Genomic DNA, 15,325 nt, shown 5'->3' on the forward strand with positions numbered 1-15,325 from the left:
TATGCACCCCACAGATACGTAAAGATTTACCGAAAGTTAAAAGCACATTTCCACACCGCATTACCACTTCTTGTAATCACTAATTCTTAATTTTTTAAGTACTATATATATTACTAACACTGTTAGTACTACGTACGTACTATCCGCCTATCCCTGTATCGCATGCAGAAATAATCACTGGAGTATTTAATCGTATCATTTTGTCATTTGTACGAAGTACCTACGCGTCATTCGTAGTGACTTAAAGCTTTTTGATGTAAGCCTCAACTCTGAATTGTTTTGTACTGGTTTTCTTGTAAATTTATTTTTAATCGGATGTCTGTCGTACAGAAAAGTCATCGGTATTCGACGATTTGTTGTAACGCTGCTTTGGCGATGTACTTACTGTTTCTTATCTTGCGATGTTATATTTTTTGTGCGTTGTGAAATAATATAATAAGCGTTAAATGACTCAAGCTGTTTTAAATGTACGGCATGATGGCATGCTTAAAACTGAGAAATTTGTTGTGATGTAAACGTCAGCCCATGCAGTTTTCATGAAGTGGACAGTGGGCCATGTGCCGATTCACGGATAACAAATTATGACTTTGTTCTGTTGTGGCGATGCCCTTTCACACAATTTTGTTCCTGATAATCTGTTCCAAACTTCTAGGTATGGTTTTGCATGGAACTGAAATTATTCAGTTAACAATATGTGCTGATATTTAACTGCAAGTATTAATCAGAAAAAAACAGAATATTAAAGGCGGAAAATTTTTTCGGCGCGCTACTATGAGGGCTTTCGGTTCCGGTAGGGAAAACATCAATATTCGGTTAGTATTTTTGCGATATAAATTCTACATTCATACCAAAATTTTACGGGGGCGTTGTTCAATCGCCGTCGATTCGGATGAAAAAACCGACTCAAAAAAAATAATTGTTTATTTGTGCAGATTACTCTGTTATGGTTTAATATGATCGTTTGATTGCGTATCTGAGTGGTAAAAATGATGATTTTGCTTTGGTTAAAGCAGGTATCCAACAAAATTGTTATTTATTTTTTGCATTGCAATATTTAGTGCCCGCAAAATTATGCTAATTTAGCGGAAGAACATCACAAATAACCTTATTTTCGGTTTTATTGGGCAAGACTTCGGGAATACTTTTAGAGCTGTACAAAATTTTTCAGAAGGTTGCATTGAAATTTTAGGGCTTTTGACATAATTGTTAGGACCGGTTTTGCGTTTGCGGTTTTAGGTTTTACGGTTTTGCGTGCGGCCAAATGCCTTCAGATGCAGGAATGAGAACAAAATATTTTGACCAAACGTGAAAGTCATGCAACAGCTTTCTTTTCTTATGGGTCAGTTGCAAAATTTAGATTAAACTTCCTGAACGTATCTAAATATGCTATAAGTTTCATCGCATATTATCGTAATAAAAAATTTTGGAACAGTACTAACTACTAACTGTATGTGTAGTAGTGTACAGTTACTCAAATCGAATAATCAAGACCAGAAATCGTTAAGTTTAGTTTCCATCTCTGGATCCCTACCATAAACCGACTTTTTGCTTGTAATCTCCTCAGATGAAGACTATCTTGGGTGGATGCCGGTGTATGGCTCTTGCAGTGAAATCCGACTGTGCCGCAGTGATCAAAAGTAATTTTGGTATTGTTTTTGCAGGTATTAAAGCGCTTCAGTGCCAGCTGTGTAGTTTTCCAGAGAACTCCTTCCCCGAGTGGTGTACCACAATGAAAAATACCAGCACGATGACCTGCGATCCCGCCGCTGGAGCGACGACGTGTTACATCGCAACCGGCATACGACCGCTCGAAGGCAGTAAACCACCAGTATTCGGTAATCAGTTCGCAAAAATACTAGGTCACTTACTCGTAGGTTTTTTCACTTTCCATTCCAAGAGCGGTCTTAAGTAGAAAATACAAGGGCTTGCGAATGCTCTAATTTTTTATCCAGAAAAGACGCCCGAATACGTTTCTTTGTTATGAGTTTTATATAGTTTCGGCGGTCTTGTAGAGTAGGCAAAATTAACAACAAAATGCCCGCTAAGACGCGACCACAGTAGTAGTGAGTTGGCGCTGTTAACGTTTTACCTGCATCTAAGTAGTCTGGATAATGGTGGGAGCGCGCAAAACAACTGATCACTGCAGCTTTTAAGACGTTGGATTAATTCGATTCGATTTGGTTCAATTCGATCTGTAACGGAATAGTTTGACAAATACAAAATTAATAAAAATACTTTGTATGCAGGGTTCTACTTTCTAAAATAAAAATTACCTATTCCGTCCCTAGTGTCACCAAGCGTTTGCGAATTTATACCAAAACGAAGCAAGTACAAACTTTTATACTTGGACAAGAGAATGTTTGTTTCCAAAGTGACGGTCTCCTATGCGTAGTTCTACTTTCATACGTCTTCGTATATCTTTTTTCTATTCTTACTGAGTTTACCTAACTATTCCGGTGATAATTTATCTAAATTAAAACTTCGAGGTCATCGAGGAAGGGTTACGAATTAACGCAACAACCATGAACCAGCAACAAGCATTTTCTTGTGCGCGCTCTTACAGTTATCCCAGTTCGGTCGGCTAATACGAGAAGCCGATAATCTACACCAACTGACCGGTGACTATATCTGTCGCCGTGACTGGCATCAAACGATTACTCAAACCATAACCGAATGCTCTTGTGCGATTTTGTGGTGCGTTATCCCGCAGCGCCAGCCGTGACACGGCACTGTTCGGTGTTTACAAAGCTTGACACCGAGCTGTGGAAAACCATGGCGAAAGGCCAGAAAATGGTTTGCATCGAATTAGTGCAAACCAAATTGCCGCCGGGTCCTAATGGTATGCCAATGATCGACCGGAGGTGCATCTGCGCCGAAGATAACTGCAATAAGCTTGGATGGGACGAAGTCATGCAACAACCCGCTCTACCGGTACACGAAAAAATTATTATGATTGTTGTGCGGGATAGGTATTACGTGATCATTTTAGTCATCTTTCTCAAATGTTGATTACAGAAGAATTATACGGCAAGCGACACGCCACAACCCAGTCAGTTTGCCGATTATTCACTGGCCGTATTGCATGGGATGCTCAAGACGAATGGTTCAAATGGTGATAATCTCAGTGATACCAGCCACACTACGACCGCCAAAAGCAACGATACAGCCACCGATGCTAGTACTATGGCCGGTAACAGTGTCAAGGATGCTGGTAAGTGGTAACCTGACCTTATAATCCTTTAACGGTCATAGTCTGTGTTTTGCTTTTAGGCGGTAGTGGTTCCAGTGCGGGATTGATTGCAGGAATTTCCATTGGACTGGTATGTTGAAACAAGTCGCTGAAACAACTCATTCAGTAGCCGATTTGTCGGTCACCAAAGAGTCCTTATCAAGTTGTCAGCACGATAGTGGTCTGAAAATCGTCAGTGCACTTATTTCTCCTTGAACAACAGCAGTAGCTGCAGGAGACGGAAAACAGAAGCACAAATTAGAAATTTGATTGCCATTCTTCCAAGCAGCTGAATAGTAGTCTTCGGTACCAGTAGCGACATCATTAAGAAATTTTTGGCAATGTGATGCTTCTTATAGGTTGCTTTGGCTGCGGCAGCTGGCGGTCTTTTTTACTGGTTCAAAATGCGAAAGCGAAAACCAAGCATCAGCAGCGGCACGACAGGAACCAGCGACAACAGCAATGATACCGGTGAGAGCGCCGATGATGATTAGGAGCTTACCTGATGCAAAAGCACGCTCGCAAAAGCTTTCAAAGGCATAACCAGGGTAATTTTATGGAGCTTTGTGATAAGGGCACGACTATTTATTTTTATAAAAGAGGTAGTATGCAATACAATTACAATTTTGTCGAATGTGTCAGAGATTTAAGTGCATGATCTGTATGTACAGACTACAGAATACATGTTTATGTATAAACGAAGACGTTTTTGAAAGATTCTGACGGATGTTATCACTTCTGCCTGCTAGAAAGTAAATTCAGTGCACTTGCGTCCAATTACCCTTGCGACCGTTGCTGTCCAACGCAAGCACCAGCTCGAATGAAGAATACAGCAAAAGCGTTTAAAAGCCGCAACGGGTTTTAATAAAAGTCCTTTCGGTGCTGCACGTATCCGAGAGCATTTTGAATAATATTAATCTCTACTGTCTAATTATCTCTCGTAATGTGCGACAGGCGCTTATTAAAACGTTTTTGCAGTTCACTGTTTACTAAATCTTTGAAATTTTCTGCGAGTATTAATCGATAGAAATAAGTCGTATACAGAAAGTCGGAGCTTCGAATCCGACTTTTACCGATATAAAATGTTTTGGCACTACAATTGACAAGCAGCAGCTGCGCTAACATTCTGCGCAAACGATAACCGGAAAGCTTTTCAAGCTTGTGTCATTGTGTCCACAATACAGACTGTACTTTGTATACATTTTACTGCGCACCGTTAACGTTGACCGTTTTAGCTGCACCGGAAAAACGTATCGAATGAATTAAATACGTATTTGAATTTTGCACATTACAGATAGAGTGCAATCGCTTCTTGTACAATACTCGTATGATGCGTTGATACTCGCTGTTTCAGAAAAACGAAAGCTTCTTTTTATTTGTATATTCAGCTGCGCGAAAGATCAGAACCTTTTTTTTCTACTTATAGTTATTTTTTGGGTAGCCAATTCAGCTGGTGCCGCGATTGCTGAGAACACAATGCAGAAGCATAATCGCAATCTGCTGCATCCCGCTCAATCTGTCCGTCTCGTGATATCGTGTTTTCTGCTGTTATTACATCTATGTGGATATTTTCCGAGCCCATTGAAACAAATCAAAACAAATAAATTGCGGAAGCGTGTTGTTAACGGCATTTGCTGTTGTTATACTGTGCTGATTTTAGTAGCAGAAGGATTTTATGTCCAATCTTTTGACTGGAATATGTCAGCCTACAAGAATATTCTGGAGCTGTTCTTAGGCTTTCGTTACTGGTGCCTGCATCCGGTTCTGATCACTTACATCACCATGCTCTGGCGCAGCCACCGCTGTCTTACAAATTTCTGCGATAATCTAGAGGTCACATTTGCCGGTAACATCGGCAGAACGGAGGGATGTTTGTTAGTAACATTTGCCGTCTTTTCAGTAGTCGCTCATCCAGTCTTTTCTTCCATAGTCAGTTCCTTCTCATTGGAACATCAGCGTGTTGTAAACGAAATTCTGGACGGTCATTCGATGACAACGGCTTCTAGTACGAAAATTTTACGGCACGTGACAAGCTATTCACGCAAACTACGGCTGGCCGTTGTGTGGATACACTTAGTCAGTTATTGCGCTCGAAAAACTGTACAGTGTCTGGTTTTGCTGTTGGCGTTGATAGTGTTGACGATTTACCGCAATCTAACCGATAAATTCCAAACGCTGGCGACAAATGCCGGCAGGTGCGGTCTTGATGAGCTTTTGACTAAGCACCGGATACTAAGTGACTTTATTGGAGAGTACGATGCTTCGACCCAATGGTTGAATCTATGGATTTTCCTGGAGACAATGTCCGTGCTGCTTATGTACGTCTACACGCTGTCGAGCGATTTCTTGGCTCACGGGGACGTCAGCGCGCTAAGCGCACAACGGATTGTCGTGGCGCTGTTAGTTTTAATCTTTCAAACTGCAACTATGACGCTGCTCAGTGAAACGGTAATTTAGATCGACGGTGTTTGACGATGGTTAACCCCGATAAAGGGTTGACGTATTGGCTGTTTATTTGGTTAGAAAAACAAATTTGAAAGTCTGCTGGTGTATGCTGGCACTCTGGACAGCGTATCGGATTCTGACAAGAAGAAATTGGAATCGCACCGACGCTGGATGAACGTGGGCTGTGCCAACCTTACCATTGCCGGTGTGGAAATTACTCGCGAGTCCTGTATAGCGGTTGCTGGTCACTGTATGTTTGCTGTTCGAACAATGCAGTAACATAACACGCTTTGCAGATCGCCGGCGGTGTCCTCGGCTACATTGTGGTAATGTCAGATCTCAGCGCGAAAACCAGCTCTGAAGATGGCCCACTTCTTTGTACTGGCAAGAATGAGACTGTGGCTGCATCAAACAATGCAACATGGAGCAGCTAATGTCGACTGTAAAATAAGAAATTACCACATTTATATTTAGCAGCGCTTTTATTAAATTGTAAAGAAAACTTACAACGAACGACTAATAAATTAGAGAGAGAACCGACTGACCAGTCGGTTCGCAGTCCAAACAGTTATTGATTTCGGGAGTGAGTGTGCAACAGGAACACAAGAAATGCACATTTAAAATTATTTGCAAACTCATTACTGGGTTCTTGCAGAGAATCGGTGATGTGCGCGGTATGGACTACACGAGAGAACCATTTTTACAGCCTTATACTGGAGGCGTACATTAACTACTCACTGTCTTCTTTATTTCCATAGATGATTGAAAGTACTGCTAAAACCACCCGACCAGACAATAAGCGACTATGACGCATTAAAAGCGCATTATTGAAGCGATTTCGCTAAAATCTGGTTTGTTTACAAGTTGTTAAAAATTGTTTGAGTATTGCTTTGATTAGGCGCATTATTGTTCGATCAGTTTTAATGACAAAGGAATTTGCGAAGGTCACGCTACCACTCTTAGATGGGCTGTATTTTACACGCCTTACAGCTGTCAGCAGGGCGCGGTGCTCCATTTGCTTACCTTGGCATAATGATTAATGGCGGTCAGTCTCATTACTTGGAGATTATTAGCTGATAAGCGCATCCAAAGGTCATGAGCATCATAGCGCCTCCTAATGTAAATAAATAAGCAACGATAGGTGCAGTTGACCAGCTGACGGCACAACACGTTTATCGTACGAGTACATACAACGACTGTACACAGATGGGACGAAAAATTGTTTGCTTGGATAACTTTCTCAGCGTACAAATACTCAAGCAAGCCCTAACCAACTGAAATTTTAGAGTTCATAAAACTATAATCATTCACACAAAACTGTCAAACACGAGTGATAGTGCCGCTTTTCACCCTGTTTTGAATACACGTAATGTTCTCGTACCTTAAACAGCTGCTAGGCGCAGGAGCTCGTGTTTTGCTTAGTCACACCTGCACTGACATTTCCCGACTGGAAGTCGTCGGTCGGTTGTAACCGACGAGCCGAAGAACTTGACTATCACAACATTCTCGTAGTACTAGCGGAAGGCGATGCAGTAATATAAATTCGAGATATAAACTTCCGTATAGCACAGGCTAGCGATTTCCGCTACTCTGTTAAACGTGACATTTAACAAAAAATGACAAACCTGGCAAGCTGCAGTGCTGAGGTAACGGGCCATCGACAATATTTTTTAACACCAACTTGGTACGATCATTCGTCGTGCTGGCGCATTTCTTCGGCTACTTTTCTAATCCGCTCAGATTAGTGTACACTCGCCGAAATACCAATACCGTTGCGAATTTTGGTTTAATCAGCTATGAGCTACGTATAGATATGTTCCGCAGCTATTGTTAACCGATAAGCTTTTTATCTGTATTTTCAACTGGCACATGGCTGCGTTACCGGTTCACTGAAACAGGAACAGAGTTTGCCAAGAAACCGTTCATTTCATTAGTTTCGCCATCGTTCATTTTAGATCGTTCATTTTTAGAAATCCAGTTGATTGCTTGCTGTCAGCGAGAAAACAAGTATGCCGAAGAACCATTGCAAATTTTTGAAAGCTAACATGCCAGAACGGTGCGGTGTTTACTGTTTACTATTTTTATTACAATAATGTAAATGCAAAAGAACCAAAAAGTAATTGTGAAGGAATCGTGGAACGGAATAAATCTCGTTACGTTAGAAAAAGTACAAAGATATGCAATAAAAACTATGATTCATGTTTTTGCAGCTTCTGCTTTATAAATCAAGCAATAATTCGCAAATGTATTATTACACCTTTGCATATTTAGAAATGTTCGCGTCGGGACTTGCATTAAGGAGTGTGCTGGTGTTCTGTTCACCCATTTCCGAGAACAAAATGATGTAGCCAAGTATTCCGGCAGCCATCTGCAATTGGAAAACATTTTTATGATAAAAAGCGCACACGGTGTAATTGAACCAACCGCAATGCAGGTTTCACGAGTCATATGCAGACCGGCAACGGTAATATTAACATCCCTCAGCTCCATGTTCCGGACGTAGGATTTCAGTTGCTTTTTGCGCTGCTTTGGCAAAGCTTCCAAACTGGTTATGCAGCGTAACATTTTAAAAAATTCATCCTTCTAAAACAGTAATGGTAACACTAAACAGTATCTTTATATTTGACAGTTGAGACATTAATAATAATAACAGAACGTTATTACTATAACCTTTTCAGTAAGAAACGTCAGAGCAGACGTCTGAGAAATCAGCAGAAGTCCCGCCACCGCGACATGCATCGTATCTCGTAATTCCGCTCGATCATGTGCCACATAATCCTTACATAATTCATACATGTACATGAGCAGAACGGACATAATTTCCAAATATGCCAAAAAATTGATCCAGCGACAGGATTGGTCGTACTCCTGCACTAAGTCACGCAGCACTTTATGTTGCCGCAACAGACGCTCAAGTTCGTCATACCCACTGCACCTGACATTGTCCACCAATAAGGAAATACCATTACAGATTTTCTTATAAATTATGCAAACGATCCACGTGAAGATGATAATGAAGCACTGCACGATCTTCCGTGCACAGTAACTAATACTATGAACAATACCCACTGCTTGACACGCGATGGGCGGAAGGTTGTTGATGAGCCAGGCTACATCCGCAGTTTTTCTATTGATTACGTGGTTTTGAGAAGCAATCAGCGCCGCTTTTATTTTCTCTCCGTCGCTCTGATATGACGTCACTGTCGCATACAGTGGATAAAATGACACTAAAAGGATGCTTAACGATATCAGAAGCACCGCTTCCCCGCTGCTAATGTATAGCGAAAATGTCAGTTGTAATTCATCGGAAAAGCGTGTCAGGCAACCGTGTAGCCGCCACATCAGACCAACGTAGACTATAGTCAATGGTGCGATCAAGTAAATTCGGAAGGAGAACAACAGTTCTGTTACACTCTGATAGGAACTAAGATCACGGTTAAAGACACGGATGAATACACTGTCTGTTAACAACTGAAGCGCTACGTAACAGCACAAGATGCAGTTAATTACTCGGTTTAATATGCGGCGAGTGTAAATGGTTTCGAAGGGACTGCGAAAGTATCCGCATGCATGTGCCAGGATAAAAAAACACAGCAGAAGTGCTTGGATGCAGCGAGCCGGTTTGTAAGACAAGTCTTTTCGGTGCTCCATGTATGCGAAAACACGTTATGTCTGCAATAAGCTAGTTTACAACGGTCGTGTTCTGGAAAAGTTTCGCAAATTACTGCTTTTTACATTTGAAAATTTTTTGTATGGATTAATCGATAACTACTGTACTTTGCGCTTCGAATCCAACATGGGCTGGAATGAAATGCTTTTGGCATTGCAGCTGCTAGGCGCTAGAATTTGCACAATTGAAAAGTGGAAAGCGTTTTGACACCTGTCCTGTTGCGGTGAGAACCGCACGTACGAATTTGCTGCGCAGCTTAAGCTTTGGCTGCTTCCAGTGCACCGCAAGAGTTATACCGAATGAACAAATGCGTATTTAAATTGTGTACATTAGATTGCAAGCGTTTTCTTCCTAATATTGTGCGGTGTCCGTTGATATCGAATGATATTTCCTGACAGCGAAAAAAATTAGTAAACCGCTATTCTGTGATGCTTTCTTATCGGCGTATTCATGTGTCTGTAGCAAAACAAATCTCAGTTTATTTTCTATGATTACAGTTATTTTTTTGGTTGTCATTTGAGTGCTACAGCGCGTGTTTATAAAGAATGAATACGCTCACTCTGCTGTATCCCGCTCAATCTGTCCACTTCGTGATACTGTGTATTTTTCTACTATTACATCTAAGTGGATACTTTCCCAACCCGTTGAAAAAAATTAACAGACGTGAATTTCTGAAGCTCTTTGTTAACGGCATTTGCTGTTGTTATATTGTGCTGCTCTTGGTAGTGGAAGGAGTGTATATTTGGGCCTTTGATTGGAAAGTATCAACCTACAAGAATATTCTGGAATTGTTTTTAGCGTTTCGTTACTGGTGTCTGCATCCAGTTCTAATCGTCTACATCACCATGTTCTGGCGCAGCCACCGTTGTCTCACAAATTTCTGTGAAAATCTAACGACCATATTTGCCGACTGTATACGCATAAAGGACGGATGCTTATTTGTTGCATTTGCTGTAGTTTCAGTAGCTGCTCATCCGTTGTTTTCTAGCATAATCAGTTCTTTCTCCGTGGAACATCAGCGTATGACAAACGAATTCCTCAGCAGTAATTCGATGACAACCGTGTCCAGTACGAAAATATTGTGGCTCGTGACAAACTACTCCCGCGAACTTCGGCTGACCGTTGTATGGATACATATAATTAATTACTGTGCTCGAAAAGTTGCACAGTGTCTGGTTTTGCTGTTGCCGTGGATGGTGTGGACAATATACCGAAATCTGACCAACAGATTGCATTTACTGGCGATAAACGATGCTAGATGCGGTTTTGATGAGGTTTTGGCCAAACACAGATTACTGTGCAATTTTATTGGCGAGTACGATGCATCGATGCAATGGGTAAACCTGTTGATTTTCTTGGAGACAATGTCCGTGCTGCTAATGTATGTTCACACGATATCCAGCAATTTCCTAGCTCACGGTCAAGTCAGCGTAGATGGCACACAGCGCATTGCGGTGGCGCTCTTACTTCTGATCTGCCAAACCGCAGTTCTAACGCTCGTTAGTGAAACGGTAACTGAGGCGATCGTTTAAAACCATCATGCGTTGACATATTTGCTATTTATTTTGGCAGAAATTGAAATTTAAGACCTTGTTGTCGTGTGTCGTCACAATGAAGACAGTATCGGATTCCGATAAGTGGAAACTGGAATCGCACCGACGATGGATGAACTTAGACAATTGTAACCTCACCATGGCCGGTGTGGAAATCACGCGCGAGTCCTGCCTAACGGTTGGTTGGAACTTGTAGCTGTACCACTCTGCTACATGTTATGGGAGTCAGACAGTAAAGCGCTGACCTTTGTAGATCGCCGGCGGGGTCCTCGGTTACGTTGTGGTGATGTCAGAGCTGGGCGGGAAAATGAACTCCGAGGATTGTCGGATGGCCTGTGCTGGCATTAATGGGATGATCTGTTTATCCAACAATGCAACCTGAAGCAGACTTTAGACTGTCTACTTATGATACAATTTACTCGCAGCTACATAACATACCTGCGTTAGCAGCCCTCCTTTTACTTTGTAAAGCGTAAATATACACAAAAAGGTCTACAGAAAATTGGCTAGCGGATCCACGGTTCCTCTAGCCAATTTTCTGTAGACCAGCGAACAACATACAGAGTACTACAAGAACCTATTTAATGAGCTTATTTATTATCCGTAGGCTCAGTACTGGGTTCCAACAGAGAAATGCTTACAGGCTCTATATGTATGCGTAATGCGGTAAACCGAAGCATCCAATTTCTTAGTCCCACAATGTGCTCGGGTTTTCCTCGCGTTAGAACGTTTTCGTTATGACTTATGAGTATACTATCGCCAAAAAAGCGCCCGTTATAGCCTACTGCGGGAACGTTTTCGTGCCGTCTGGTCGGTTTACTAAATGAATTTTAAGGACTGCTTTGACCCGCGTGCGTTCGGTTCTGATGGATTTCTTCCGGCTATGATATCTCTAAAAATTTGCTGAATTCTAAAATGCTATGCAACTGTGCAACTGTTGCATAGCGTGCATCTATGGCCTTTGCATCTATGCAACTGTCAACAGGGTGCGGTGCTCCTCTTGTCGGGACTGTGTTAATGACAATTAACGAGTTAATTGATGTTAATGTTAGCTGGAGGACATGCGCTCCCGCTCTGTCTCCTTTCGCCGTGTGTTGCGAGTTACGTGAGTCTGTTGGTGGCGCTGCGCGTCGCCGTGGCGCTTAGATCAAAGCGGCCGCCGTCATGCACGGGCATGCTGTTTGCACTTGGTACTGTTCGTGTGCTCGCATTGCATGGTTCTGCAGTTCTCACTGCTGTCTGTCTTTGCTCCTTCGATATCGTGTGCGCGCGAGTGATCTCTGTTCTTTTACGAACCTCGGACGGCATTCAAGGCCACCAACTTCGGCCGCGCCTGCCTCCGACGGCAAGCAGACCCCCAGCGACGGTTGCACCTTCCTCGAACGACATACCAGGCCACTAAAGCCGGCTACAGCTTCCACGGACGCGGGTCATGCTCCGTAGCTACGGCGACGCCCTCCTCAGACGGCAAGCATGCACACAAACGACGGCAGCACCTTTCTCGAACGGAAGGGCAAGCCAACAATTATGCCCTCACCAACTTTTGCGGACAGTAAGCCAAAAACGATGGCTCCACCACTTCTGACGGCAAAGCTGGCTTGTTCCAGCTACGACTTTCCCTCCCACCGGCGGCACGAAAGCCAACATGACTGTTGCACCACCTCGGACGGCAGGGCAGGCTATAACTAAGGCCGCACCCAGCTCCGACGACAAGGCAAGCCAACAGAGACGGCTACACCTACCGCGGACGGCAAGGCAGGCCTTCAATCACGGCCACATCCTCCTCCGACGACCAGACATTACCTGCAACTACGCCCGGATTGTGTCCAACAGGTAGGTAAGCCTCCAGCCACAACTGCACCTACATCTGGCGACAATGCGTGCCACTAACTGCAACCGCCTACTTCGGACGGCAATGCAAGCCAACAGTGACGGCCACAGTTACCTCCGACGGCAAGCAGACCCCCAGCGGCGGTTGCACCTTCCTCGGACAGCATACAAAGCCACCACCTCCGGTGCGCTTACTTCCGACGGCAAGCAGATCACTAGCGGCGGTTTCACTTTGCATGGAAAAACCTGACTGGATGCTGACATACCACTGATCCTGCCATAGCACGCCGGGATCATCACTGCACCGCACCGCTCCTTATCGGCAAAGTAACGACGTCAGCCCTGGCGACGTAAAGATAGCCGGATTTTGCCTTCTCCCAATGGAACTCCGAATCTGCACCAAATACATCAGCAGAACCGTGCAACTGCTCATCAATTCTTATTTTGGGTTGTTTGGGGTTTTGTTTGGGGCCTTCGGTTGCGCAGGGCACTGGTCGCTCTCTTCCGCCGACCCCCGGTCGACCGGCTTCTGGCTGACCCACGGTCACCGCACACAGCCGATCACAGAGAGCACCAGCCTCCCAGCAGCCGGGGCTCCAGTGCCCCCAGTGGAGTCCGGAAGCGGTAACATTAATTATGTTTAATGGCAATAGACAAGAGAAAGTATTATTAATTTGCAGCTTAGCGGCTGATTATCACATCCAGAGGTCAATAATCGGCAGCAGCATAACGCTAGCCCGCGCACTATGCCAGTGAGTAAGCAGCGACTGGGTGCGGTGGACCAGATAATGCAATTATGCAGCAACAAGTTTATCAATGGGAGAGACAAACTTATAAACTCGTACGCACAGTAGAAGCTTGGAGCGAATGTCTAGTAAACCAACGGAAATTCTCACAAAAAGTATTTTTCAGTTTACAGCATTTGTGGTTCGGTTCGGCATCGAAAATCCAATATTTTGAACTATAGTTATTCGCGTGTAAACTTGTTCTGACCGCTACAAAAGCTTTTTTTCATTTATACAGTAATATTACATCACAATTTTTACAGCACACCTTGCAGCCACATTTTTCCATCATTTTAACAACCAAAGCATTTACCGAGATAATAATTAATCATGTATCTGTGGTTCAACGCTATCAGGTGGCTTTTTTTATGGATCTCAACAACACTGGCGAGGCTGCCTAGCGGAAGCAGTGGGCGCTCAAATCAGGTGGCAGCTCTTTGCCTTTCATTGACTTGCAATTTTTCAGTATATGATGGTACACAAAAACAATTTTTGAATGGGCAGTTGGCCTATTTTTCTGCAGAATCCAGCACTTAAGGTCACCGGATTCCAGTTCAGCCCCAAGATTGATCTTGGCGGTTTGTTGCAGAGCGCCAATAATATTTTCAGGGTAAGTCGCCATGTTTTATTATGTTGGTAGGGTAGTAGCAGTAATGAAGTAACAATGTAAGTGGCTGCGCAGTCGATATTTATTTTGATAGAAATGCTGTACAGATGGTTTCACAAGGTTATGCAGTTGAGGCAACATTCGTACCACAACGTTTTTTGCCAGGACTTGTCTCCTTAAATTTGCTACGCAGTTCAGCGCTTGAAAAATATCAGTTGTGTAACCGATAGGGAAAAATACTGAAAGGTCGTATGCAGTCTGCACATTGTCAAGGGCATGAATTAAGAAAGTACTGCCATGGAAATCAGGAATGCTTTACTAATCGTACCACCTACCACGCCCACAACATATCGTCCCGCACATAAGAAAGAGAAGCCGATGAATTTACCGCAAACAAAGACCGAATAACTACAAGATCTAGAAATGTCAGCGTAAACATTCCGCCTGAAGTGCGCTACATGTACGTAGGGCTGGTTAGTATGTAGAGAACATGGTGAGCCGATGAGTACAACATATCTTTGCGCACTATAGCTTTCTTTCCACTGGGCAGTCTAGCGTACTTACCGTGCAACAGTTCTAGTCAAGTACTTAACAGAGGGATCCACATTCTATACGTAACCGGAGTGGCAGCGCTAGTAAAACGGTTTTATCTCCTCATTTCCAATGGGAGATAACGTAAATACATATTTACCGACACCGAGTCGTACGTGCAGTCATAAAGCGCCATACACAGTGTGTATGTGATTCGGGGAGCCATTAAATCCTGACGGCTTAATCACCGGGGCAAAGGTGTGTTTGCTGGCCGGATAGCCAGCAAACAGATCGACAGTGCCCATGTTTGAAAGATACACTGTGACTTGGCAGGAGGCTGGCGTTGCGTTATTCTCCTTGCAACAGTGTGGTATATTGCGAATTTGCGACTAGCCACTTGGTCAATCTTGACGTAATGTCGGCCTCGCTGAATCAGAATGCCACTTGTAAAGACGGTTCCGGTGTTGTGGTGGCTGTAAAAGGGGAATGTAAACTGAGAGCTCTGTTGCCACTATTGACTGGTGACCGCTGACATCGCAGTAAATCATTTATAAATATCAAGTGCAATTTTCTTGACCAGCGTCGCGAGAATTTATACTTTTAATAACTGGTATGTAGGGGTTGTATTTTGCTGCACTAGTAATTTAGGATAAATATTTTGTTCGGATAAAAGTT

The 15,325-nt window shown here is 43.2% G+C and overlaps 1 protein-coding gene and 1 long non-coding RNA gene across 4 annotated transcripts; one reads left to right on the forward strand and one right to left on the reverse strand.

The window, feature by feature from the left end:
• The first annotated feature begins 30 nt into the window (after positions 1–30).
• LOC129592573 (uncharacterized) lies at positions 31–3,999 on the forward strand. 3 transcript variants are annotated; one of them, XM_055488640.1, is made up of 7 exons: positions 601–652; positions 1,237–1,339; positions 1,662–1,835; positions 2,711–2,931; positions 3,016–3,211; positions 3,271–3,320; positions 3,589–3,999. In XM_055488640.1, exons 2-7 carry the CDS (start codon positions 1,315–1,317, stop codon positions 3,721–3,723), a joined length of 801 nt encoding a protein of 266 aa, XP_055344615.1. In that variant the 5' UTR covers positions 601–652; positions 1,237–1,314; the 3' UTR covers positions 3,724–3,999. The 3 variants fall into 3 exon arrangements, with proteins under 3 accessions (XP_055344617.1, XP_055344614.1, XP_055344615.1); XM_055488642.1 differs by lacking the exons at positions 601–652; positions 1,237–1,339 and adding an exon at positions 31–256; XM_055488639.1 differs by lacking the exon at positions 1,237–1,339 and having other exon boundaries at positions 32–652.
• Positions 4,000–7,922: 3,923 nt separating this feature from the next.
• LOC129592574 (uncharacterized) lies at positions 7,923–11,029 on the reverse strand. Its single transcript, XR_008690994.1, has 3 exons — positions 10,934–11,029; positions 8,099–8,219; positions 7,923–8,042 (listed from the first exon to the last, which is right to left on the reverse strand). It is a non-coding gene; the product is annotated as an uncharacterized LOC129592574 (long non-coding RNA).
• Between the last annotated feature and the right edge of the window lie 4,296 nt (positions 11,030–15,325).

Source organism: Paramacrobiotus metropolitanus, unplaced genomic scaffold, assembly GCF_019649055.1.
Source record: "Paramacrobiotus metropolitanus isolate TYO unplaced genomic scaffold, Prichtersi_v1.0 Parri_scaffold0000053, whole genome shotgun sequence".
NCBI classification, from domain to species: Eukaryota; Metazoa; Tardigrada; class Eutardigrada; order Parachela; family Macrobiotidae; genus Paramacrobiotus; species Paramacrobiotus metropolitanus.

Excerpts from the sequence above, each read along its gene's own strand:
- LOC129592573 (XM_055488639.1), top strand. The coding sequence starts at position 604 with ATGCCCTTTCACACAATTTTGTTCCTGATAATCTGTTCCAAACTTCTA. Across the intron at positions 1,836-2,710 it reads CAGTAAACCACCAGTATTCG|CGCCAGCCGTGACACGGCAC; the intron begins GTAATCAGTTCG and ends GTTATCCCGCAG. Across the intron at positions 3,212-3,270 it reads TAACAGTGTCAAGGATGCTG|GCGGTAGTGGTTCCAGTGCG; the intron begins GTAAGTGGTAAC and ends TTTTGCTTTTAG.